General features: G+C 43.1%; 2 protein-coding genes across 3 annotated transcripts in view; both read right to left on the bottom strand.

Moving 5' to 3' along the window:
- Positions 1-339: 339 nt before the first annotated feature.
- On the bottom strand, positions 340-11,242 carry LOC106602233 (uncharacterized). The gene is made up of 5 exons (XM_014194748.3): positions 11,136-11,242; positions 10,809-10,890; positions 10,336-10,629; positions 7,076-7,396; positions 340-2,040 (listed from the first exon to the last, which is right to left on the bottom strand). The coding sequence occupies exons 2-5, from the start codon at positions 10,858-10,860 to the stop codon at positions 1,607-1,609; spliced, it is 1,101 nt and encodes a 366-aa protein (XP_014050223.1). The 5' UTR covers positions 10,861-10,890; positions 11,136-11,242; the 3' UTR covers positions 340-1,606.
- A 9,450-nt stretch (positions 11,243-20,692) lies between these two features.
- The window catches only part of LOC106602231 (rho GTPase-activating protein 7), a 170,252-nt gene continuing 163,065 nt past the window's right edge, over positions 20,693-27,879 (bottom strand). For both annotated transcript variants that reach the window (XM_045716410.2, XM_045716411.2), the window contains 5 exons: positions 27,224-27,338; positions 25,001-25,234; positions 24,040-24,257; positions 23,257-23,430; positions 20,693-21,459 (listed from right to left, as the gene is read on the bottom strand). In XM_045716410.2, the coding sequence (XP_045572366.1) occupies positions 21,360-21,459; positions 23,257-23,430; positions 24,040-24,257; positions 25,001-25,234; positions 27,224-27,338 (841 nt within the window). In that variant the 3' untranslated portion in view covers positions 20,693-21,359. The remainder of the gene's footprint in view (positions 21,460-23,256; positions 23,431-24,039; positions 24,258-25,000; positions 25,235-27,223; positions 27,339-27,879) is intronic.

The following is a 27,879-nucleotide window of genomic DNA, read 5'->3' as shown; positions in this document are numbered from 1 at the left end:
CTGCAAACAAGTCTGATACGTTGTGTGACATTATAGTAACAGTAGATTAACGCAATAATTACACCTACATTGTCGACTTCTCTTATAATTTACATGAGGGACTGTGTTTTAGTTGGTGTGTTCTTGCCTCACATTATTGAGCTAGCAGGCACAAAACCACCGCCATGTCATGAAATTCCTACACCACAACCGCAGTGCCAAACCATCAAAGGAGCTACATGGTCAATCTGATGTCTGCATTGGCCGTCAAGCGTTTACCGTGATATGTATGGGCTCTACAGAAATCGCCAGGGCATTCATACTTCTTATACTATGCGGGCTGCGCAGGGCTGCTGTGAAGGAAGTTCAAATCTAATCAAACTTTATTTGTCACATGCGCCGAATACAACAAGTTTAGATCTTACCTTTAAATGCTTACTTACAAGCCCTTAACCAACAGTGCAGGTCAAGAAGAGTTAAGAAAATATGTACCACATAAACTAAAGTAAAAAATAATAAAAAGTAACACAATAAAATAATGTGGCCATTTGATTAATTGTACAGCAGTCTTATGGCTTGGGGATAGAAGCTGTTAAAGTGCCTTTTGGTCCGATACTTGATGCTCTGGTACCGCTTGCCGTGCGGTAACAGAGAAAACAGTCCATGACTTGGGTGACTGGAGTCTGCCAATTTTTTGGGCTTGGATGGCAAGGAAGCTTGGCCCCAGTGATGTACTGGGCTGTATGCACTATCCTCTGTAGCACATTACAGTCAGATGCAGAGCAGTTGCCATACCAGGCTGTGATGCAATTGGTCAGGATGCTCTCAATGGTGCAACTGTCAAGGAAGGGAGTTTATGTTTATACAGGACCTCCCGACCTCACCTACCTTCAACCAATCATGTCCTCTGCATTGTTACAACATTTGAGAGGCCATGGCGATGCGGTATGGAGCTCAAGTTGGCCTCTGCGTGGCTCCAGGGGCCCGCAATTCCGTCACACCATCCATAGGGCACCTCAGACCACATTTTCGGATCAAGCACAAATTGGCTCTTAGCTTTGGGTAGTAAGCGAATTAACGTCTCTTTCTGACGGAACCGAATCAGATTGGTGAAAGGGTTGTTAATTTGTCTCCCTGATTTACATACTGCTACTACTCCTTTTTGAGCTATTTATTGTTTCCGCAGATAAATGACAAAATAATTCAAAAGAAGGTGAGTCCTCTTCTGGTCCATGCTGATTTTTTTTCAGTACGTAAAAAAATCTTTCATTGTTTTGCAGGACATCTAATAATTTGGCCAGATCTGACACAATGGTAGCTAGATTGGGGGCTTTATATTAGATATTTGCATTTTTTCATGCTTCTAGGTCGATGTTTAAGCATTTTGAACTAAGAGCCATTTGGGAGTCAAATGGTCCGGCTCTTTTACATGAACAGTGCCAAAAGTCCGGCTCACCGAAAAGACTCGGAATGACAATCACTACAAAAATTACAGGTGCTTGCGCCAGTGGCTCAAAACAGTTGACACAGGTTTACACTTTGTGAACAATAGTAGTTATTCCATTTGATAAAATAAACATAAATATAGAAAACATTCTTTAAATCATTTAGCAAATACATATGTATTTCAAACATAACTCAACTCCGTGTTACTCTTCTTCTGCTCTAGCAGTGTCCCACTTTCAGCCACGGGGAGATGGAGGTCCTCCTCCTCTGTGCGTTCCTTGCTCATGACAGGGAGCTCATCAGGATGATCATCGGAACTCTTCTGGCTGTCAGTGATCACTGGTTTGCTTTCCTGGACTGGAACAGGAAGAGGGGTCTCCTCGGTGGAAAGATGTCCTTGGTCAACCATTGCGTTATCCTCTGTTCCAGTGTTTGTGTAGAGAATGGTTGGAGGTCTCTGCTTATTCTTGCAGATCATCACTAACACACAAATGACTAGAATTACTACTAGAGATACTGGTCCCACTAATGGCCACCTACTCCTACCATTTGTCTCACTCGTTGGAGTTGTCTCACTCGTTGGAGTTGTCTCACTCGGAGACTCCAAACGGTTTTCTAGAGAAAGACAGACACAAAAAGATACAAAACAGCAGTGTTAGTGGGAGCAATATAAGGGATATGACGACAATATTACATTGAAACAATAAGGCCAGAGGGGGTGTGGTTCTGTATATGGCCAATATACCACGGCTAAGGGCTGATTTTAGGCTGATATACCACAACTGTCAGCCAATCAGCATTCAGGGCTCGAACCACCCAGTTTATAATCTCAACTAACGCAGACAACAATAGACAACAGCAAGACTGCCATGACTAAATACGATTCTCTTGAATTATTACACTAACACTACATCTACTAAACTGTCACTACCGTCCATCCTAATGGCTAACGTGCAATCACTGGAAAATAAACTGGATAATCTACGATGAAGACTATACTACCAACGGGACATTAAAAACTGTAATATCTTATGTTTCATCTTATGTTTCATGGCTGAATGACAACACAGATAACAGAGAGCTGGCTGGGTTTTCCGTGCATCGGCAGGACAGCGCAGCTACGTCTGGTAAGACGAGGGGCGGGGGTGTGTGTCTATTTGTCAATAACTGCTGCTGCGCGATGTTTAATATTAAAGAAGCCTCCAGGTATTGCTTGCCTGAGGTAGAATACCTCATGATAAGCTGTAGACCACACTATCTACCAAGAGAGTTCTCATCTATACTATTATAGCTGTCTATTTACCACCACAAACCCATGCTGGCACTAAGATCGCAATCAACGAGCTGTATAAAGCCATAAGCAAACAAGAAAATGCTCATCCAGAAGAGGAACTCCTAGTAGCCGGGGACTTTTAACTTTTTATGGACAGTATTTTCACGGCCGGATAAAAAACGTACCCGATTTAATCTGATTATTACTCCTGCCCAGAAACTAGAATATGCATATAATTATTAGCTTTGGATAGAAAACACTCCAAAGTTTCTAAAACTGTTTGAATGGTGTCTGTGAGTATAACAGAACTCATTTGGCAGGCCAAAACCTGAGAAGATTCCAAACAGGAAGCGCCCTCTCTGACCATTTCTTGGCCTTCTTGATCATCTCTATCCAAAACAGGGGATCTCTGCTGTAACGTGACATTTTCTAACGCTCCCATAGGCTCTCAGAAGGCGCCAGAAAGGGGAATGATGACTCTGCAGGCCATGGCTGAAAAACAGTAGCGCATTTGGATAGTGGTCGATCAGAGAACAATGAGACTGGGGGCGCGTGCACGAGCCGACACCATGTTTTTATTTTTTCGTCTTTGAACGAAAACAGGGTTTCCCGGTCGGAATATTATCGCTTTTTTACGAGAAAAATCGCATAAAAATTGATTTTAAACAGCGGTTGACATGCTTCGAAGTACGGTAATGGAATATTTAGATTTTTTTTGTCACGAAACGCGTCGGGCGCATCACCCTTCGGATAGTGTCTTGAATGCACGAACAAAACGCCGCTATTTGGATATAACTATGGATTCTTTGGAACCAAACCAACATTTGTTATTGAAGTAGAAGTCCTGGGAGTGCATTCTGACGAAGAACAGCAAAGGTAATCCAATTTTTCTTATAGTAAATCTGAGTTTGGTGAGGGCCAAACTTGGTGGGTGTCAAAATAGCTAGCCCGTGATGGCGAGCTATCTACTCAGAATATTGCAAAATGTGCTTTCACCAAAAAGCTATCGATTGCATAAAGGAGTTCTGTATCTATAATTCTTAAAATAATTGTTATGTTTTTTGTGAACGTTTATCGTGAGTAATTTAGTAAATTCACCGGAAGTTTCTCGGTGGGTATGCTAGTTCTGAACGTCACATGCTAATGTAAAAAGCTGGTTTTTGATATAAATACGAACTTGATTGAACAAAACATGCATGTATTGTATAACATAATGTCCTAGGAGTGTCATCTGATGAAGATCATCAAAGGTTAGTGCTGCATTTAGCTGTGGTTTTGTTTTTTGTGACATTATATGCTAGCTTGAAAAATGGGTGTCTGATTATTTCTGGCTGTAAACTGTGCTGACATAATCTAATATTTTGCTTTCGTTGTAAAGCCTTTTTGAAATCGGACAGTGTGGTTAGATAAATGAGTCTTGTCTTTAAAATGGTGTAAAATAGTCATATGTTTGAAAAATGGAAGTTTTTGGATTTTCGAGGACTTTGTATTTCGCGCCACGCCCATAATTGGATATTGGAGCAGGTGTTCCGCTAGCGGAACGTCTAGATGTAAGAGGTTAATGCAGGCAAACTAAAATCCGTTTCACCTAATTTCTACCAGTATGTCACATGTGCAACCAGAGGAAGAAAAAAAAACTCTGGACCACCTTTACTCCACACACAGAGACGCATACAAAGCCCTCTCTCACCCTCCATTTGGCAAATCTGACCCTAATTATATCCTCCTGATTCCTGCTTACAAGCAAAAATTCAAGCAGGAAGCACCAGTGGCTCAATACGGAAGTGGTCAGATGACGCGGATGCTACGCTACAGGACTGTTTTGATAGCGCAGACTGGAATATGTTCCGGGATTTATCCAATGGCATTGAGGAATGCACCACCTCAGTCACTGGCTTCATCAATGCATCAAGTGCATCGATGACGTCGTCCCCACAGTGACCATACGTCCATATCCCAACCAGAAGCCATGGATTACAACATGGACAACACTGAGCTAAAGGCTAGAGCTGTCGCTTTCAAGGAGCGGGACACTAATCCGGACGCTTATAAGAAATCAGAGCATGTGCGGACCAACTGGCAAGTGTTTTCACTGACATCTTCAACCTCTCCCTAACCGAGTCTGTAATACCTGCATGTTTCAAGCAGACCACCATAGTCTCTGTGCCCAAGAAAGCGAAGGTAACCTACCTTAATGACTATCACCCCATAGCACTCACGTCGGTAGCCATGAAGTACTTTGAAAGGCTGGTCATGGCTCACATCAACACCATCATCCCGGAAACCCTAGACCCACTCCAATTCGCATACCGCCAAAACAGATCCACAGATGACGTAAACTCAATTGCACTCCATACTGCTCTTTCCCACCTGGACAAAAGGAACACCTAGGTGAGAATGCTGTTCATTGACTACAGCTCAGCATTCAACACCATAGTGCCCACAAAGCTCATCACTAAACTTAGGACCCTGGGACTAAACGCCTCTCTCTGCGTCTGGATCCTGGACTTCCTGACGGGCAGCCCCCAGTTGGTAAAGGTAGGCAGCAACACATCTGCCACGCTGATCCTCAACACTGGGGCCCCTCAGGGGTGCGTGTTTAGTCCCCTCCTGTTCATCCACGACTGTGTGGCCAAGCACGACTCCAACACAATCATTAAGTTTGCTGACGACATAACAGTGGTAGGCCTGATCACAGACAACGATGAGACAGCCTATAGGAAGGAGGTCAGAGACCTGGCAGTGTTGTGCCAGGACAACAACCTCTCCCTCAATGTGAGCAAGACAAAGGAGCTGATTGTGGACTACAGGAAAAGGAGGGCCAAACAGGCTGCTACTCACTGTTTATTATCTATGCATAATCACTTTACCATTACCTACATGTACAAATTACCTCGACTAACTTGTACCCCCACACATTGACTCGGTACCGGTACCCCCTGTATATAGCCTCGTTATTGTTATTTTATTGTGTTACTTTTAATAAAAACATTTACTTTAGTTTATTTAGTAAATCTTTTCTTAACGAAATTTCTTGAACTGCATTGTTGGTTAAAAACGTCTTTGGGATCGGTATCCCTTCCATGGGAAGTTTGAGCTAACGTAGGCTAATGCGATTAGCATGAGGTTGTAAGTAACAAGAACATTTCCCAGGACATAGACATATCTGATTTTGGCAGAAAGCTTAAATTCTTGTTAATCTAACTGCACTGTCCAATTTACAGTAGCTATTACAGTGAAAGAATACCATGCTATTGTTTGAGGGGAGTGCACAATTTTGAACAAGAAAAGTTATTAATAAACAAATTAGGCACATTTGGGCAGTCTTGATACAACACTTTGTATTATCTTTTACCAGATCAATTGTGTTATATTCTACTACATTGCTTTCACATTTCCATAAACTTCAAAGTGTTTCCTTTCAAATGGTACCAAGAATATTCATATCCTTGCTTCAGGGCCTGAGCTACAGGCAGTTAGATTTGGGTATGTCATTTTAGGCTAAAAAAAATAGGGGATAATCTAAGCATTTCACGGTAAGGTCTACACCTGTTGTATTTGGCGCATGTGACAAATAACATTTGATTTGATAAAGATGATAATAATGGTCTGGGTGGTAGCCTAGCCAAAGATTTTTGTAACTAAACCAAGATAGCCCACAGCCTGTCGTTTCCGATGGGACCAAATGAGCCATAACGGGCAGAACAAGCAAGGAGGGGGGCAGAGCCAAGCACAAGCTAGCGAGATCCTATTGGCGTGTTCTAGCATTATCTGCATATTTCCGTTAGGGAATGCCTACTCTGTGAAGTGCGCGTGTGCAATAACTCAATTTGCCTTTGCAATTATTCTAAACAACGCGATTTTTGAAAACTTTTGCAAAGGGTAATGTCTACAAACTTCAGTCCATTCTGTTCATAACATATTTTAGTTTTGGGAACAGAAAACGTTATTGAGATCAAATGTTTCATTGATGAGAACATTTGCAGAATGTCAGCCAAAATCTATTTCGTTCCATTTTCTACCGCCAGTGGGCTTCTTCTCACTACCACATTTGGTAGAGTGGAAACGCCAAGCGGATGCTTCACATTTATACATCCAGTGACATATCCTGTCTCAATGTTCTATCTGTGGCCTAGAGGTTAAGATGTTGGGCCAGTAACTGAAAGGTTGCTGGTTCAATTCCCTGAGCTGACTAGGTGAAATCTGTCAATGTGCCCTTGAGAAAGGTAATAAACCCTAATTGCTCCTGTAAATTCTTCTGGATAAAAGTGTCTGCTAAATTACTAAAATGTAAAATAATAAGGCAATGTCTATACATTAAAAAGTGAATATTAAATACAACACTTAGGTGAGAAATGCATTCAATAGGCATCACACCTTTGACAGTGAGAGTGATTCCATGTGGATATCCTGGATTACTATCATGGTTGAAGAAGCACAGGTAAGTCCCCTGGTCAGATGAGTGTACACTGGTGATGGTGAGGGAGAGGTCACCCTCTATGTAACCATCCCTGGTCACTGATGTCCTGTCAATGAATCCAGGGCCATAGGTAGCATTGGTCGGGTCAATCTTCAGGACAGTCTGTCCATCTTTCTCCCACTGGACATACATCTCACCATCGGTTGCCTGCTTATTGGTCAAGCCATAGCAGGGAAGTGTGACATTATCTCCGACGTGAGCTGATAGTTCTGTCGGGACTGTTGGATGAGGAAGGAGGGGTTGGCCTTAAATGGTGTGCAATTTTGAAAGCAATTGGATTAGATATAGGTCTACATGGAATGTATGACAATTAACAGACTAGGGGGAGAATAGAGAGAAGGTGCTGGGGGGGTTAAGGATAGAATAGTATGAAAGCCAAAAGGAGGAGGATGAGGGAAGTGAGATGAATAGACACAAATAAAGAACAGAATTATATTACGATCATTGATCACAACTCTAAAACACAAATCAACAGTATGTAAAGTTTGCAAATCCATAAATTAAGATATTCATTCCAAAACGCTATATATCCAGATTCAGAAATGTTGGTAAATGAGATTTTACTGTAATTTTAAATTATGAAAGATATTGGTATGATTTTTCACTATGTAATCGTGGCATGGGGTAGTTCAATGACACATGTATTTGTTTAAAATCTATCACTGGATGGTTTCATTTCAGAGAGAAATCATTTTTTGGCAAAATGCTATATATCCTCCTCTCAGAGAAATAAGTAGTACTACTATGTTTTACAGTCAAATGTAACAAAATACTATTTTTAATAAAACAATATACAAATAAATTAGACATCAATGTTTAAATGAATAAAAATTCAATACAGCAATGTGAGATCTGTACGTAAAAAATTTCAATTTAACATTTGAGTAATTTAGCAGATGCTCTTATCCGGAGCAATTTACAGTGAGCTCATTCATCTTAAAGGAATACTTCGAGATTTTGGCAATGAGTCAGATGAACTCGTGGATACCATTTGTATGTCTCTGCATGCAGTTTGAAGGAAGTTGCTAACTATTGTTAGCGCAAGCTAGCGTTAGCGCAATGACTGAAAGTCTATGGGTATCTGCTAGCATGGTCTATTGGTACAGTATGTGCTAGCATGCTAGCAGATACCCATAGACTTCCAGTCATTGCGCTAATGCTAATTAGCAATGGCTCGCGAAACTACCTCTGACTTCTTCATACCAGACACAGAGACATACAAATGGTATCCACAAGCTCATCAGACTCTGGGGAAGCAGATAAACAGTGTTCCTGTTCCCAAGAAAGCTAAGATAACTGAGCTAAATGACTACCGCCCCGTAGCACTCACTTCCATCATCATGAAGTACTTTGAGAGACTAGTCAAGGACCATATCACCTCCACCCTACCTGACACCCTAGACCCACTCCAATTTGCTTACCGCCCCAATGACAGATGACGCAATCACACTGCCCTAACCCATCTGGACAAGAGGAATACCTATGTGAGAATGCTGTTCATTAACTACAGCTCAGCATTTAACACCATAGTACCCTCCAAACTCATCATTAAGCTCGAGACCCTGGGTCTCGACCCCACCCTATGCAACTGGGTCCTGGACTTCCTGACGGGCCGCCCCCACTCCGCTGATCCTCAACACTGGGGCCCCACAAGGGTGCGTTCTCAGCCCTCTCCTGTACTCCCTATTCACCCACGACTGCATGCACGCCTCCAACTCAATCATCAAGTTTGCAGACGACACTACAGTGGTAGGCTTGATTACCAGCAACGACGAGACGGCCTACAGGGAGGAGGTGAGGGCCCTCGGAGTGTTGTGTCAGGAAAATAACCTCACACTCAATGTCAACAAAAGAAAGGAGATGATCGTGGACTTCAGGAAACAGCAAAGGGAGCAGCCCCCTATCCACATCGACGGGACAGTAGTGGTAAGGGTGGAAAGTTTTAAGTTCCTCGGTGTACACATCACGGACAAACTGAAATGGTCCACCCACACAGACAGCGTGGTGAAGAAGGCGCAGCAGCACCTCTTCAACCTCAGGAGGCTGAAGAAATTTGGCTTGTCACCAAAAACACTCACAAACTTTTACAGATGCGCAATCGAGAGCATCCTGTCGGGCTGTATCACCGCCTGGTACGGCAACTGCTCTGCCCATAACCGTAAGGCTCTCCAGAGGGTAGTGAGGTCTGCACAACGCATCACCGGGGGCCAACTACCTGCCCTCCAGGACACCTACACCACCCAATGTCACAGGAAGGCCAAAAAGATCATCAAGGACAACAACCACCCGAGCCACTGCCTGTTCACCCCGCTATCATCCAGAAGGCAAGGTCAGTACAGGTGCATCAAAGCGGGGCCGAGAGACTGAAAAACAGCTTCTATCTCAAGGCCATCAGACTGTTAAACAGCCATCACTAACATTGAGTGGCTGCTGCCAACATACTGACTCAACTCTAGCCACTTTAATAATGGGAAAATTGATGTAATAAATGTATCACTAGCCACTTTAAACAATGCCACTTTATATAATGTTTACATACCCTACATTACTCATCTCATATGTATATACTGTACTCTATACCATCTACTGCATCTTGCCTATGCCGTTCGGCCATCACTCATTCATTTATTTTTATGTACATATTCTTATTAATTCCTTTACACTTGTGTGTATAAGGTAGTTGTTGTGAAATTGTTAGGTTAGATTACTTGTTAGATATTACTGCATGGTCGGGAACTAGAAGCACAAGCATTTCGCTACACTCGCATTAACAACATTAACAACCATGTGTATGTGATAAATCAAATTTGATTTGAAATCCGGAAGTATCCCTTTAAGATACCTAGGTGTAGGCGAGACAATCACATATCACTGTCAAATACACAGGATAGGAACATTCCATTCGAGATAAACAATGGATATATAGCATTTTGCAAAAAATAAATTTTCATAAACATCTTTGGACAAAAATCTGAGAACAGTAATATTTTACACACACTTGAAGGTTCCCATAACCAGTCATTTCTTATGAAAAAACTGGTGGTTATAGCATTTTGGAAATAAACTCTTCAAATCCCTGAGTAAAGCTAGTAGCTCATAGTTCTTGTTCCCAGTCAACATTCAATATGTAAAGTTTCACCATGTCTCTTCAACTTACCCAGAACATCTAGCTTTACATCTGCAACAGTACGCAATTGACAGATACACTCATATGAGCCCTTGTCATTGTACACCGCAGAGAATATTGTGAGAGAGAGGTCTTTGTTGATTTCCACCCTCTTCTCAAAGGTCTTTCCTTCAGTAAGTTTTCCTTGATCAATCTTGGCAACGACCTGGCCATCCACAATCCTCCAAACGATGCCAATGTCACAGGTTGCATTGCAAGGGAGAGTGACAGAGTGCTTCAAATTCACAGTTTTAAGAATGATACCATTACCGATCGAGGGGCATTCTGTGGAAACGGTCGGGAAGCAAAATAAATACAAGGATTATTAGGTTTACATATTTGTAGCCTAACTAGATCCTCAACATATTTGACATTAGGCTAATACAGTGAACACACTCAATGATGTTGATCAAGAGGCCAGTTCACACAAAAAGAACATAGGCTATCTAAAATGAAAAACGTACCAAGAAGGCCAACCATCAATATAAAAACACAGTAGAAGAGTTTCCAACCCATGCTGTGCTTTACTGCCCCAGGATTCAACGTCTGTGAAATTGAAATCATTTTAAGATGTGGATTATTGTTGTTATGTCTAAAACTATTTAGCCTAAATTTTGCTGTGGTTTGCTACGGTGTGCACTACTGCTAACGTTCTCTTCACAGACTACAGCCGTCCATTAAAACAACGTTCATTCATCACATACACCTTACAAACTATTTAAGAAACAAGTATCCTATTCCAACCCAGACCCCGAAACAAACTGATTTTCAATCGAATATACTTAATTTACCAAACTATAGCTGTTTCTCCAAGAGCGTTGGTTGTCCCGAAATAAAAACTTTTGTTTTCTTCTTCTTCATTGGATTTTTAAAGGTGCATTACCGCCACCAACTGGACTGGAGGGTTAACCAGAGACAGGAAGGTCTAAATCCTACCCTTATTCTCATCTCCCTAAGGAAGCGAAATACATCATTAAATACTACACCCCCTGAAGATTTCCACAGTAGTTCACTTAATATTGGCTCTTCAACCCCATTACTCCTTAAATCTAACAACAATCTCCACCTTTCCCTCCCATATTGCTGGCACTGAAATTGAACATGTTTCACTGTCTCCATCTCCTCCTGACAATGATCACACCACCCACTCGGATGTATTTCAATGTCCTGTTGAGCCTTGTGTTTCCCAGTCTCAGCCCTGTGATTACACTTGCCTCCCATCTCTCTCGGCCTGAGGACATCTCTGGCCCCCACATTTTCCTAGATATTATACAGGTGTCATCCCTTTCCCTCCCTGTTCTACAACTCTTGCCATTTGTTTTTACATTTTTAACCACTGTTCTCATAAACCCTTGGCTTCTGCTTTACTGATTGACAATTCCATTTCAACATTAGGATGTTTAAGAGGCTGCTTGGTGATAACATCCACCTCCTCATTCCCCTCTACTCCCACATGAGCTGGTACCCAGAGGAACATCACAACTACCACCATCTGTTTCACCTTATACAAGCATTGCAAAACCTCATACAATACATCCTGTCTGCTGAGACACAAATTAATTTAAGCTCATCAGTGCTGCACAGGAGTCAGACTAGATGACTACCCTGTCATCCTCACCTCCTCCGCCCACTCTGCAGCCAAGAGTATGGCCATCTCCATTGTCTAAACAGATAAATGACCCGTTGCTCTTTTCGTCACTGCCACCTTAAACTCAGGAACACTAAAAGCTGCTCCTGTCCTGCCTGTTTTAGGGTCCTTAGATACATCTGTGACTATATTAAAGAAAGCATAGTTCTGTGTTCTTAAATGTTCACTTACACAACTGAATCTACTCCTTCCTCAACATCTCTTAGCCTCTCAAGCAGCCCTAGATCTATTACTAGCCGAGGGAACAACCAAGGTGGGATAGCAGGAAAACCACAGAGAGGCTAAACTCCTTCAAAATAACCCAATCTCTCTAGCCATGCCATTACCTATCCACCCAAAGCTTGTATTCAGACTTCGCTCATGCTCCCAGCACTCAAGTAGTACTTTTTTTGTAGGATGTGTGACCTTATGTCCTTTTAGATTTACCCAATATGTCATGGTTAGCTGTTGTCTTCTTAACTGTAACAGCATCTCTCCCAACTCTTCCTGCATCGCTGCCACCGGGGAGGTCCTGAGTGCTCCACAACATATTCTTAGGGCTTGGGCCTGGATTACATCTAGCTTTTAAAAAAAAGATGTCTGAGATGCTGATCCACATGCTACACTTCCATAATCCAGTGATGACCTTTACGGAGCTATATATATAATTTCCAATGCCGTTCTATCTGCCCCCCACACTATTCCGGACAGGCAACGCATCACATTCAATATTTTCTTTCCTCTGCCCATGTAATTCGAGTGTGTCAAACCAGACCCCCAGGAACCTAAAAACTCCTGATTGCCGCCTGCAATTTGGGGCATTCCTGGGGGGTGGGGTTTTGACACCGGTAAACAGTGTCCTTTGTTCCCGCTTGCCCAACACCTGCCCTCACCGTTAACAGAACTGCGTGAAAACATTGCTGGGGGCGAAGGACATTGTCTACCGGTGTACGGCTAGCTAGCTACCGTTGTTGTTGTTGTTGTTTGTTGGTGGTTGGCATCAAACGTTATTGTGCATCACCTACTGTACTGGAGCGCCCCCCGCCTCCTTCATGTCCTAGCTTAAAAATGTACAGTAGAGTTATAAAGAGGGGTTCCTGCAGATGCAGGAATGCCCACATTTTATTTAACTAGGCAAGTCAGTTAAGTACAAATTCTTATTTACAATGACGGTGTCGTGTCTTTAGGCATCATTAAAACCGAAGACTTATTTTTATCAAATAACTCTCTGTAATTATTATTACGCGATTAACTGATTAATCGTGTAACTGTAATTAACTAGAAGGTCGGGGCACCAAGGAAAATATTCAGATTACAAAGTTATAATTTTCCTAATATAACTTTCCAGATATCATAATATCTGACCTATGAGTCTTCTGATTTAATTACTTATTTTTACCTCGCGTCAGTCTCATTCCAAATGTTGTAAATTGTTGTTATCTGCACGAACCCAGTCTTCACTAAGTCATCCATACATCAATTGTCTTAAAATAATTTATTTACTAAACTAAGTAATTCACAGAAAGCATACAAAACAGTAGGTATCGTTACAAAGCAATGGTAGAGGAATGTGCCCTAGTGGGCTAAACCGGCATGGCGGCTTGTTAAACAAACAAGGGGGGTGGGGGCAGCGGAGAAGACACTACAGAGTTGATAAATATTAACAATTGATATGCTAATCCTTTGCACATGAACGCTCACTCATTCAGAAAACAATTGCAATCAATATATATATTTACGCTCAGTGTGTCATCGTGATCTTTGTTGGAGAGTTTCGTCCTCTTGTAGAGTTCTCTCTCTCTCTCTCACTCTCTCTCTCTCTCTCTCTCTCTCTCTCTCTCTCTCTCTCTCTCTCTCTCTCTCTCTTGGTTAGAATGGATCTTTCAAAGCGACATTCATTAATGTCGTTATAGAATGGATGTTTCGTCGGTCTTCGTGTTCAATGATACTGAATTTCTAGCTGCAGACTAGTAATTAATATCAAAGACTTGTTATTATTCTGTTGGTATCGATAGTCTAAAAGTTTAACCACGTGGTATGGTTAAAGTTCAGTAGAGGAATACATGGTCAAACCTTGGCCCTCTCTTCTCGAGGTAAGCTGGTCTAAAGAAAGAAACCCTGGGTGGGGATTCATATACTGAACGTAGAAAAGGCTGTCACGTGACGCCTTGTCCTGTCTGTGTCCCTGGGGGCATGCCGATGACTTAGTTAAGCTTTGAACAGAAATACAATTCTCTCACATTAACATCAGTACATAGCATCTCAACATATTCCTAATAGCTTTATCCTTATTAATACATTTTATACAACCATTTAGATATAAGTCCCATAGCTGAGGCTATTATATAAACATTGTTATGGTAATATGGCAATATTGTCTCTCATGAGTTTCATAAAATTGTACCAAGCAGACCAGTTTGTAGCTGGATTCTTCACCGATCTTTTATACCTTCTCCAGAACATAAATGTAATTCGGTTCCCCCGTCCGGTGAGGTGGAAGAATTCCTTTGTCTCTCTATGAAACAATTCTGTCTCAAAACTGTGGCCTGTGAGGCAGGACATTCCCTTTGGAATTTACGACCGCCTTCTGACCACAGCAGCCTGGGTAGGGGGAGGTAGGTAGGGGGATGGTGCATAGAAAAGGCCTGGTGCAGAGGGAGGGGGGTTTAACTGTGCTCGCTGTACCCAAAGAGGGCAATGTCATGACATACCCCCCCTGGTGGTTTGGATCTTGTTTATCCTGCAAGTTACAAATCAACATAAAATCATGACCACGTGATGTCCCATTTGTAGATCATCGTTGCAGTCCCCTCTGGTGGTCGAACTTGGTAGGCTTCTCTGAAAGCGGAGCAGTCCACCACAAGGATGGGCAGTTGATGTCCGGTTGGTGATCGCCGTTGCGGTCTCTTCTAGTGGTTTACCTTGGTAGGTTCCCTGGAAGCTGCAAAGTACCCCAGGAAGGGCCAGGGGATGTCCTGGTTGGTGATCGCCGTTGCGGTCCCCCTCCTCTGGTGGTTTACCTTGGTAGTCTCTCTGACAGCGGGCATGCCGCCACAAGGATAGGCCGTGGGTGTCCAGATTTGGGGTCGCCGTTCCGGACCCGTCGTCCAGACTGGAAGATCTGGGCAGTAACTTAGGCAGATGTTAACAACGCACACACACTCATGAAATATATATAATTACATTCATTCCCCAATGAGCGGCGTTGTGGCACTAAGTGATGGTTGTCTGGGGACTTTGTTTATGGCTCTATCACTTCCTAAGTGTCAAAGGAACTGAACCGAAAAGGAATGAATGCATAAACAAAAGATATACAAAATATAGTTCTCACATAAAAATCATCTAATTGGACTGTATTCTATATACGTCCAATGTTTTGGCAAAATGATTATCATGGCATTGTCTCTAATGCCATATCTAGGGTTTTCCTACTTGGTGTGTTGCTTAGGCACTATCCTAAGTTGATAACTATATGATAAGTCTACAGCTGTAATGCAGTAGTTTTGGGCAGTCTGCATTTGCTGCGATAATAAAGGATAGAGATGATACGATATAGGATTTTCATAATTTTTTTCATGAGTCCTCAATCAGTTTAATCATAAATATGACCGTTATTGATAATAGTGATAACGCAATTATTTATATTTTCAAGTATGATAACCTTTTGAATCAGACATCATGTTCTGACTTGAACTTGTTCAGCACATTTTGTTGGATCATACTGGTGTCGGGGTCTTGTAGTTGCTTACAACGACCACTAGATGGTAGTGTAGCCTCACTCCTTAAACCCTTGCTCAGTTAGAAATCAATATTACCCCAGTGGTGGTAACTCTTATCCGCAGAGGACCTGTTGGGGAACATTTGTTACCGCCAGGAAATCACTCACCTCATTCAACCAATTACAGTCTCGGTGGAAGGCTATGACTACTTGTGCTGACTGTGTACCTCGACAACCGTGTTTGAGCTTTGAATAACCTCTGGGCTATGTGGTTGTCTTTGAATCTGGGACGTGTCTTTCCATGTTGATGATACTGTACGATGGTCTGACTCTATGCTTAAGGGCCTGAAATAGTCAAACGGTGGTTCAAAGAAAATTTGTCAATGTTGAACTAATGTTTTACTAAGGTTGAATTTCTGCGCTCTCTATGACTCAAGTCTCTGCCCACAGAGAAGCCATTCAGATGCCATGTCCAGACAGACTGACTGTAAAACCACCAGTCTGTGTGGCCATCCAGCAGAGAGCTGGCTGGGAGAGAGGGATCAGGGCCAGGTGGGCCACATTTGGGATGTGAAGTCACTGGGAGGTGTGTGTGTTTGTGTGTGTGTGCATGCTTGTGTGTGTATCTGTGTATGTGCATTAGAGCCATAGAATGTCTTATAATATTATTATGTAAACTTTAAGACAACCTTCATGCAAGCCATGTTTTTCTTCATGTTGACACATACCATGTCTTCATCACTGACAATTCCTGTTGTCACAACAATAAACGTCTCATGCGCTTGTCATGCATTTGTAATCAGGCCATCTACACAGACAGAGCTACTGTGGTTACGTCCCAAATGGCACCCTATTCCCTATGGGCCCTGGTCAAAAGTAGTGCCCTATATAAGGAATAGGGTTCCATTTAAGATGCAGCCCATGACTCCCAGGTCCTCTCAACCATGTGGCAGGAACATACTGTATGTGTGATTCATAACCATCAAGGGAAACCACCCGGTGATCATGTTAACCCTGGGTCAAGGTTAAAGCTTCAGTGAACATGTTAAACCCTGGGTCAAGGTTAAAGCTTCAGTGAACATGTTAAACCCTGGGTCAAGGTTAAAGCTTCAGTGAACATGTTAAACCCTGGGTCAAGGTTAAAGCTTCAGTGAACATGTTAAACCCTGGGTCAAGGTTAAAGCTTCAGTGAACATGTTAAACCCTGGGTCAAGGTTAAAGCTTCAGTGAACATGTTAAACCCTGGGTCAAGGTTAAAGCTTCAGTGAACATGTTAAACCCTGGGTCAAGGTTAAAGCTTCAGTGGACATGTTAATCCCTTGGTCAAGGTTAAAGCTTCAGTGAACATGTTAAACCCTGGGTCAAGGCAGTGGTGTGTATTCATGGCTGCCAAGGGAAGCATCCAAAAATGTACCAAGAAAAAAAACATAGTATCATTTATCTTTCTGCTCTGTTTCATAATTTTCCTTCGATTAGCAAGAGGCTGACTGTGTCCCTAGAGTGGCACAGCGGTCTAAGGCACTGCATCTCAGTGCTGGAGGTGTCACTACAGACACTGGTTCGATTCCAGGCTTTTTCACAACCGGCTCTGATTGGGAGTCCCATAGGGTGGCTCACAATTGGCCCAGCGAAGTCTGGGTTAGGTTTTGGCTGGGGTAGGCTGTCATTGTAAATAAGAATTTGTTCTTAACTGACTTGCCTTGTTAAAGTTCCATTTCAATTCCGGCCAATTGTGTGTGTGAGTTGGAAGCTCTATTTTATCTCTGGTTCCATAGAAACCCTTCAGAAGAGAATGTGGAAAGCTCTTGTTGTCCACGTGACTGAGGGTAGTTGTTGAGAAGGAATGAATGTGCTGCTCTGTGCTGTATAATATCTGCACATTATCTAGATTTAGAGTACAGCGTATGTGGGTGTTCAAGCAAGTTTGTGCATGCCACTTCTGTTCTTGTACTGTATGTGTGGCTAATCCCTCTGTGTACAGTACACGTGTGTGCTCCTGTGAAGGCATAGTGTGTGGCAGAATCCCAAATGGCATCCTATTCCCTATTTAGTGCGCTACTTTTGACCAGGGCCCATAGGGGTGCAATAAAGGATGCGCCCTATGTGTATGTAACATTTCTTCCACTCCTGTTGCCTTATCATAAATTAATACACTTTTTTTTTTACACTGCATTGATCCAACACACGTGTATCAAATGCCTGTGTGCACCAAATGTGTGTAGAATCAACATGTTCATACAGCATTTGAGGATGTGCGTGTGTCTCTGAGAATGTGTACATAAAACGCATACAGTAAGTGTGTGTGTGTGTGTGTGAGCTGCCCAGTGAGAGCTCAGTGTGTGTGTGTGTGAGCTGCCCATTGAGAGCCCTGTGTGTGTGTGTGTGTGTGTGTGTGTGTGTGTGTGTGTGTGTGGTGGTGGGAAAAAGCACCAACCCCACCCGCCTCAAGCCCACAGATGGCCCCTGCTGGCTTGAACGGCATGTGAGAGGAACGGTAGGGGGGTCCGACCCCCCCCCCCCTCTGCCCAGCCTCAGACCCTGTGACAGTCCACCCCCTCCAGCTGTGGCCACAACAGACCCTTTGTCCACCCCTGCCATATGAACCAGTTATGTAAGACGGACTGTGAGTGAGATCACCATCTATGTACCAAGCAAGCCACCGCCTGCTGCCTGTCCACCTCTCTCCGGACCTCTCTCACTCTCTCTCTGGCTCACGCTCTTTCTCTGGCCTCCCCTCTCTCTACTGTACATGTTGTTTGTGAGGAGAGAGTGAGAGAGAGAGGGAGCGAGAGAGGCAGGGAGAGAGAGCGAGAGAGAGAGGAAGGGAGTGAAAGAGAGAGAGAGAGGAAGGGAGAGAGAAATAGAGAGAGAGAGGGAGAGAGAGAGGAAGGGAGTGAAAGAGAGAGGGAGTGAGAGAGAGAGGAAGGGAGAGAGAAATAGAGAGAGAGAGGGAGAGAGAGGAAGGCAGGGAGAGAGAGTGAGAGAGAGAGGAAGGGAGTGAAAGAGAGAGAGAGAGGAAGGGAGAGAGAAATAGAGAGAGAGAGAGAGAGAGAGAGAGAGAGAGAGAGGAAGGCAGGGAGAGAGAGTGAGAGAGAGGAAGGGAGTGAGAGGAAGGGAGAGAGAGAGAGAGATCCAGGGGCAGGGTACAGTATGACCCTAGGCTAAGCTCTCTTTCTGAGAAAGAATTTAGAAACAAACTATCAGAGCCATGATAAGATAGTTCAGAATTACTACCAAACCAATGTTTGGGTAATGGTGTACTGCTTATGGCACTCCTTTGGCCCGAAAAACCTTAGAGGGGCACTTTTACCACTATTACAGTCCTACTATACTGTAGCCAATTTGGGGGGCAGCCTACATGAGACCATTGTAAAGTGCATTATCATTTTAAATGACATCAGAAACCAAGTCAACTCCAATCCACCTGAACTCTCAACATTTCTGAACACCAGCCAATGACCCCACTAAGCCAACACTCTTTGTTTAATACATTTAATAGTGCACATGACTGTGATTAATCTGTACAGAAATAATATTAATAATAGAAAATATAAAACACATTTCTAATTTCTGTAACTTAAGCGTAACATTTACAATAAAATAAACATGGTACAAAAAAAATATCTGAGGTATAAATATATTTTTAAATTAACTGTCATTGTCATGCGTTACTCATATTTGACGGCATACAAATAATGTACACACACGTTTAACAATACAACACAATGGCTTAGCAAATTAGTCACACACTGAACAGAGAACGTATAGGTTTTAACACGGGGCCTAAATCCGGCCCGGATGAAGGTGTACTTGGTTACTATTAGTCTTATACTTCATTTAAGGTAACCCAGACAGACAGACAGACAGACAGACAGACAGACAGAAAAGAAACTTGCACATATAGATTATTTTTCCTTCTTTAAACCAGACAAACATTCTCTGCACTTTCTCCTCCTCTATTTACAGTAAAACCTGTAAAATCCCACACCTTTATAAAAGGGCCTTCTCTTTGCTTTGTTTTCTATTCATTTCTTCTCTTCTTTTCTGCTTCTCTTTCCCCCTGGGTTTATTTTTGTGAAGCAGAAGACTATCTTGACTGCACTTGTGTACATGGTACGGGCTTCCCTGTGGCTCAGTTGGTAGAGCATGGTGTTTGCAACGCCAGCATGGTGTGTGCAACGCCAGGTTTGTGGGTTCGATTCCCATGTGGGGCCAGTACAAAAAAATTATAAAAATTTAGAAAAATGCATGAAATGTATGCATTCACTACTGTAAGTCGCTCTGGATAAGAGCGTCTGCTAAATGACTAAAATGTAAATATACTACAAAAGTAATAACTGGAAGTGTTCCTTTCATCAATGTTTAGCCTACAAATGGCGGCCTTTTTGGAATCCAAGCCATACTGATTGTTGTGTATTCTGTGCTCTTTTAAGCAGTGGAATCAATCAAAATGCTCTGTGACTGTCTGCTTTCTTCAAGCTTGGTCCATCAAAATCTAAGTCTCCATTTTAGTTTTTGGGGCGACTTTAACCCTATCAACCAATTGGTGTTCCAGCCACCATTTTGCTTCTGTTCCATCCTTTAAACCCACTCTATACTAGCTTTCCTTAATGTCATTTCACCAAATATCAACTCACCATACCCCACTTATCAATACAAACTCAGATATTGCATATTTTCTATACATCCACACAACTGTTAGCCCATATTATCCATCCATCCATCCATCCATCCATCCATCCATCCATTCATCCATCCGTCGAATAATACAGTATCTTCCTGAAAACAATGTTGTGGACATTGCCTCTGCTGTAACAGGATAAAAACACTTGTGCACGAGTATGCACGCACGCACACACACACACGCAGACTTACACACACACACACACACACACACACACACACACACACACACACACACACACACACACACACACACACACACACACACACACACACACACACACACACACACACACACACACACACACACACACACACACACACACACTGCACACGCGCACACGCACACACAGAGGAAACAGGAAAAAGCAACATGAACAGGTGCAGGATATAGTATATACACACTATATTGCAGCTGGGAGCCAGTGCATGAAATATGTCTAATTAATCAACCATTCATCACACACACACACACACACACACGCACACGCACACGAACGCGCTAACCTTCTCTCTTCTCAGAAGCTCCCCCTCCCCTATAGATTCTCTTTTTACTTATCAGTGACATCACATCCTTTGACAGTGATGTCACATCCTCTCTGTAAAGGTATTATGCTTGTTGGATGAGTGACACCATACTTCCATTTCAGACACATTTACTTTGGTCGTGCCGCCCGCAACGCACCACCTAGCACAAGAACCATAACACAACTCTGAAAGAACTTTGAGGGTCCATGTCCGTTCCAGTCCTTGCGTGACCCCTCGGAGGCAGTAACACCACCTGGTCGTTGATGACAGTCTACGGATGACGACAAAGTCTGTTCAAAGTCTCTCTGTCCAGGACACAAGGGTCTGTCTGTCAACAGCGCCATCAGGGCTGTAGCGAATTAGGGGGTGAGGTGGGGGTGGATAGAGAGTCTATCGGGGTCCAGGGTGTCGCCCCTTCTTGTGACTTTTGTCTCCAAGTCAAGTGGAGCTGCCTGCCCCTCACTTATCCATCTGGGTGGTGAAGGACTGGCGTATCCGCACCACCTCACTGGCACACAGGTGTCCATACAGTTTGTTGTACCACTCTGGGAACCGACCCCTGGAAACAGAGAGACAGAGAGGAGACACCTTTTTAGTATCAGACCAGGCTCACAGAGTTACTTTGATTTAGAGAGGAGATGTTTTAGCATCAGACCAGAGTTACTTTGATTTAGAGAGGAGATGTTTTGGCATCAGACCAGATTTACTTTGATTTAGAGAGGAGATGTTTTAGCATCAGACCAGATTTACTTTGATTTAGAGAGGAGATGTTTTAGCATCAGACCAGAGTTACTTTGATTTAGAGAGGAGATGTTTTAGCATCAGACCAGAGTTACTTTGATTTAGAGAGGAGATGTATTAGCATCAGACCAGAGTTACTTTGATTTAGAGAGATGTTTTAGCATCAGACCAGAGTTACTTTGATTTAGAGAGGAGATGTTTTAGCATCAGACCAGAGTTACTTTGATTTAGAAAGGAGATGTTTTAGCATCAGACCAGAGTTACTTTGATTTAGAGAGGAGATGTATTAGCATCAGACCAGAGTTACTTTGATTTAGAGAGATGTTTTAGCATCAGACCAGAGTTACTTTGATTTAGAGAGGAGATGTTTTAGCATCAGACCAGAGTTACTTTGATTTAGAGAGGAGATGTTTTAGCATCAGACCAGATTTACTTTGATTTAAAGCTCTCCTCTAGTTCCCTTAAACATTTTAGTTCAGAGTTGAGCATGTCTACCCTTTATTCTACTGTTTCTATCTTACTGGTTCTACTAGATGAGTAGTAGTGATTCTATTCTACTGGTTCTACTAGATGAGTAGTACTGGTTCTATTCTACTGGTTCTACTAGATGAGTAGTACTGGTTCTATTCTACTGGTTCTATCCTACTGGTTCTACTAGATGAGTAGTACTGGTTCTATTCTACTGGTTCTATTCTACTGGTTCTACAAGATGAGTACTACTGGTTCTATTCTACTGGTTCTATTCTACTGGTTCTACTAGATGAGTAGTACTGGTTCTATTCTACTGGTTCTACTAGATGAGTAGTACTGGTTCTATTCTACTGGTTCTATTCTACTGGTTCTACAAGATGAGTAGTACTGGTTCTATTCTACTGGTTCTACTAGATGAGTAGTACTGGTTCTATTCTATTGGTTCTATCCTACTGGTTCTACAAGATGAGTAGTACTGGTTATATTCTACTGGTTCTATCCTACTGGTTCTACTAGATGGGTAGTACTGGTTCTATTCTACGGGTTCTATTCTACTGGTTCTACTAGATGAGTAGTACTGGTTCTATTCTACTGGTTCTATTCTACTGGTTCTACTAGATGAGTAGTACTGGTTCTATTCTACTGGTTCTATTCTACTGGTTCTATTATTTTGGTTCTACTAGATGGGTAGTACTGGTTCTATTCTACTGGTTCTATCCTACTGGTTCTACTAGATGGGTAGTACTGGTTCTATTCTACTGGTTCTATTCTACTGGTTCTACTAGATGAGTAGTACTGGTTCTATTCTACTGGTTCTATTCTACTGGTTCTATTATTTTGGTTCTACTAGATGAGTAGTACTGGTTCTATTCTACTGGTTCTATTCTACTGGTTGTATTCTATTGGCTCTATTCTACTGGTTATATCCTACTGGTTCTACTAGATGAGTAGTACTGGTTCTATTCTACTGGTTCTATTCTACTGGTTCTACTAGATGAGTAGTCCTGGTTCTATTCTACTGGTTCTATCCTACTGGTTCTACTAGATGAGTAGTACTGGTTCTATTCTACTGGTTCTATTCTACTGGTTGTATTCTACTGTTTCTATTCTACTGTTTCTACTGGTTCCGTTCCAGCTGACTCACCTGCAGTCGACCCTGGAGATGTGTGTGAGGCGGGACTTGTTGCTGCTGCATGGCTCGATGAAGTAGCGTGAGGTGAGCACATTGGCCCGCACGCCCAGTAACGCTGCCCCGTCATGGTCCACTGAGGTACACACCAACGCACACGCTCCCTTAGGTAGGTCTGTCACCCACGTCCTGAAGCAGAGAGAAGACAGTTTGACTTGTTTTATACCATTGAGAGAAAGAAAGACACAGAGAGAGTTGTTTTATACCATTGAGAGAAAGAGAGACAGAGAGATAGTTGTTTTATACCATTGAGAGAAAGCGAGACACAGAGAGAGTTGTTTTATACCATTGAGAGAAAGAGAGACACAGAGATAGTTGTTTTATACCATTGAGAGAAAGAGAGACACAGAGAGAGTTGTTTTATACCAATGAGGAAGAGAGACAGAGAGAGAGTTGTTTTATACCATTGAGGAAGAGAATAATGAAAGAAGGAAAGAAATAATGGATGAATGAGACAAACACAAGAAGGGGATATACAAGGAGTGGGAAGGTAGGTACAGTCTTCAGGAAAAAAGTGCTATCTAGAACCGAAAAAGATTTTTACACTGTCCCTATAGGAGAACCCTTTGAAGAAATATTGTTGGTTCAAGGTAGAACAATTTTGGTTCCAAGTAGAACCGTTTTGGGTTCCATGTAGAACCCTTTCCAAAAAGGGTTTTACTCTGAACCAAAAAGGGTTCTCCTATGGGGACAGCTGAAGAACCCTTCTGGAGTGTAGGGAGATCCTTAATCTTCTACCTGAGCACGAGGTGGTCTCTGGTGGGGTGGGGGGCCATGCTGTTCCTGGTGTACTGGTACACTTCTGTGCGATCGCCTAGCGTCTCCACCACGCGGCTCTCCATCAGGTCCTCGTCCCAGCGGCCCTGCTCCCGGAGGACCCGCGTCAACACCTCCTCAGGACCCGCAGGCACCTCCACGGACGCCTTCCACAGGCGCAGCGGCGAGCCGTCGTGGACCTAAGAGTTGGAAAACAAAAGAGATCATCTTTTAATGCTTTTGTAAAAACATCTGTATATTTTATTGACGAGTTTAAGGGCAACAATGTTTTTTGGGGAAACAGCTTGGATGCTAATGCTAACGTTGGAATGATGTAATGTTGACACTAGCGCTACGCAGGCTCTGGGAAAGAAGGCCCAGGTCTTGCACCATGATTGGGAACATAACTGTAAGGGCAGTGTTGTAATCACAACAACCCAAAGCCTCTCTCCTTATCTGTTACACTAGTCAGCTGCCTTCCTTCAAGAGGCCTTGTGACTGGGAAGATTATTGGCAAAGAGATGACTGGACAGGATGTGTTGGCTTGGGAGCAGTGTGTGTGTGTGTGTGTGTGTGCATTGAGCGAGCCCCTTGACAAACTGATGTCACCCTGGGGCCAGTCTGGGGGGGGGGGGGGGGGGGTTTCACACTGACCTGTTTCTACACAGGAAATACTAACTGGTGCTTTTCCATTACACAACGAGAGAGAGAGAGAGAAAGAGAGAGCGAGAGAGAGAAAGAGGGACGTGGAATACACTAGGCTTTATGCCAGCCTTTTCTAAACAACAAACACAAGTAATGTATGTAGTCCTTCATACTAATTGAACTTCTATATAAGGACAATAAAGTGAACATGAACTTAGAATTTAAAAGACAAGATCCATACTCCATAGATTAGAATAAAAGAGAATAAAATAGATACTATCTATCCCTCTGTCCATACCTTCTTGTACGCCAGCTCGGCGAGTTCAGGCGTAGAGCAGCTGTCGTAACCTTTGAACTTGTCCTTGGCCTCTTTGAGGAGGGCGTCCAGGCTGTCCTGGAGGTAGGTCCTGCATCCCATGGGGCCGCCAGCACCGCCGTCACCCCCAGAGGAACCCCCTAGCTCCTCCAGCTTCAGGGGGATCAGGGCCTGCTCCTGGTACGAGTTTCTGCAGCGACTCATCTCTTCTGGGATCTACGGGGGAAGAGGAGGGAATAGTTTGGTAGTTTATCATACAATTACAATAAGTATACAATTTTACAATGACATAAAATGAATGGGAGGAGAGAGGGCCGTCAGGACTGTTTCAGACACTAAAGATGAGCACTAATACCAGCTTGTTGAGGTACAAGGTGTGTGAAATACCAGTGTTCAAGATCCAACTTGTTTGTGGTCATCATGAACGTACATGTACAGCTTTGAACATTAATACACTGATGGACAAACAGACCTACAGATTAACAAAGGAATTCTAAAATAACCAAATCACCAAATCATGATCAGGCAATCAGATCTGTCATAAACAAGGATACGTCATCCAATCCCTTATCAACCTGTCCTTTACCTGCCAACCCCATCTTGAGTTTAATCACGCCGTATTAAGGATGGGAAACTCCACAAGAAATCAGTGTGGGACAAAGATAAAGGAGTCCTGCTATGGAAGCTTAGAGCATCCTGTTTTTCTAATTTCACTTCCAGTCTCTCTCTCTCTCTCTCTCTCTCTCTCTCTCTCTCTCTGTGTCTCTCGCTCTGTCTCTCTCTCTCTCTCTACCTCTCATTCTCTCTCTCTCTCTCTCTCTCTTTCCTGCTTACTTAAAGATGTACTTCAGTTGACATCAGAGGAGATCATGATGAGAAGAGTTTCAGTTAGAAATCCACTGAATTGTTGAATCAGTTTTATTGTATCAGTCATCAGCTCACCCAGACCACTCACAGACTAATATTAAATTACAGGAAAAGAACTGATGTGTGTGTGTGTGTGTGTGGGGGGGGGGTTAATGCTATTTACTGGTCATGTTCAACGCTAATTGCTAGCATCCGCCAGAGGAGCTTTATGAATGGATCTAATACGGGTTTTTTTCTCTGTTAGTGAAAATAAACGGACTCCAGAATCCAGATCCTTGTAATATAATGATAGGCAGTGTGTAACCCCTCATGTCATAACAGCTTTCTTTCATAACAGCTTTTTGAGCCGATTGATTCGGGCCGGACTGGTACCAAAATTGTAGTCCACCTGCCGACATTCATTATTTCTCTCTTAACGAATCAAGTGCTTCCTGCCTTTGGACATCGAGCCCCCTGATTAGCTGAGATTGGTCAAGGGGATTGTGGGTTTTGCGGTGCTACACAGTACGGCTTACTGTATTTCTCCCCCTTACTTAACTACAATACCGAACATTCCATAGGGCTCAGTCAGTGTGCGACGGGTAAACAGAAGCATGGAGATAGGTCAATGGGATTGTGGGTTTTATGGCGCTACAAAACAGCTTACCGTATTCCATCACCCAGACTATTAGTCTTATGTAACTACAGTACCCAACATTCCATAGGGCTCAGCGAGTGCGACGGGTAAACACAAACGTGGCGTAAGACCCAGTCAGGTAAGACGTGGGGCGGAGAGGGCTTGGTTACTTGGCTAAGACGATTTGTTTTTATGTAACGATAACAATGCTCCAAAAACGGACACAGGAAAAACAACCTCGGATCCGGATTAGAGGGACTTTCGGAACTGAGATGAACATGTTTAACGAGAGCAACGTTGTACCAACACCAATCGAACACTCTGACTTTAGCGTAGGCCGTCAGAGCACAGTAGTGTCCATGTGCTGTGTGCATATAGCTGAACAGAATGGGAGGTTCTCGTCAGAGACTGTAGAAAGGTGGGGAGGTGATCTGAGGTTATATTTAGGTTCTAGTCAGACAATGTAGAAAGAGAGGTGAGGTTCTAGTCAGGTTCTAGTCAGGTTCTAGTCAGACAATGTAGAAAGAGAGGTGAGGTTCTTGTCTGGTTCTAGTCAGGTTCTAGTCAGGTTCTAGTCAGACAATGTAGAAAGAGAGGAGAGGTTCTTGTCTGGTTCTAGTCAAGTTCTAGTCAGGTTCTAGTCAGACAATGTAGAAAGAGAGGGGAGGCAAAAGTTGAGGTTCTACTAAGGTTCTGTTGAGGTTCTAGGTTCAGACACGTACCCTGAAGAGCTTCCTGCAATCCTGGATCATGTGTGCCAGGCCGTTGGTGGCGGCCAGGTTCTCGTTGAGGTCCCTCTGGTCAGGTTTACCCAGCGGCTGCTTCCTGTTCATCACCCTATCACAACACCAGGAAGACAAACACACAGGATAGTTAGTCATGTCCACTTAGGACAGTTAGTCATGTCCACTAGTGAGACAGAAAGAGGAGATGAGAGGAGTGGAGAGGAGTGGAGAGGAGGGTAGAGGAGTGGAGGGTAAAGGAGGGGAGGGGAAAGTAAAGGAGAGGAGTGGAGTGGAGAGGAAAGAAAGAGAGAGGACAGAGGAGAATAAGACAATCTGTCATAAGGTTTGATGTAACCCCCAATACAGACTCTCTTTCCCTCCTCAGTTCTTTCTCTCTCTCCCTCTCTGCTTTCTCTCTCCCTCCCCCCTCTCTCCTTCCCCTACATACAGTAACATCCTGCTCTATAGCTACAGTTTGTCAGCCTCTCCTCCTCTCATGTTGGTGTGAGGCTGGGCAGCGTATTACAATACATGGTCAAATATACTGAGTCAAGACAAAAAAAAGGAGATAGGGTTGGTCACTCACACACCCATGCACACGCACACACACACACACACACACACACACACACACACACACACACACACACACA

Source organism: Salmo salar, chromosome 04 (genome assembly GCF_965601325.2).
Source record: "Salmo salar chromosome 04, fSalSal1, whole genome shotgun sequence".
Lineage (NCBI taxonomy): Eukaryota > Metazoa > Chordata > Actinopteri > Salmoniformes > Salmonidae > Salmo > Salmo salar.
Note: the sequence above shows the minus strand (reverse complement) of the source record. Positions and strands in the feature narration are given on the sequence as shown.

Bases quoted from the DNA above. Each gene is read 5' to 3' on its own strand.
- LOC106602233 (XM_014194748.3), bottom strand. From the start codon at position 10,860: ATGGGTTGGAAACTCTTCTACTGTGTTTTTATATTGATGGTTGGCCTT. The intron at 7,397-10,335 runs GTAAGTTGAAGA...CTCATCCAACAG, and splicing joins TGTAAAGCTAGATGTTCTGG to TCCCGACAGAACTATCAGCT. The intron at 2,041-7,075 runs GTGTGATGCCTA...GTCTTTCTCTAG, and splicing joins AATCACTCTCACTGTCAAAG to AAAACCGTTTGGAGTCTCCG.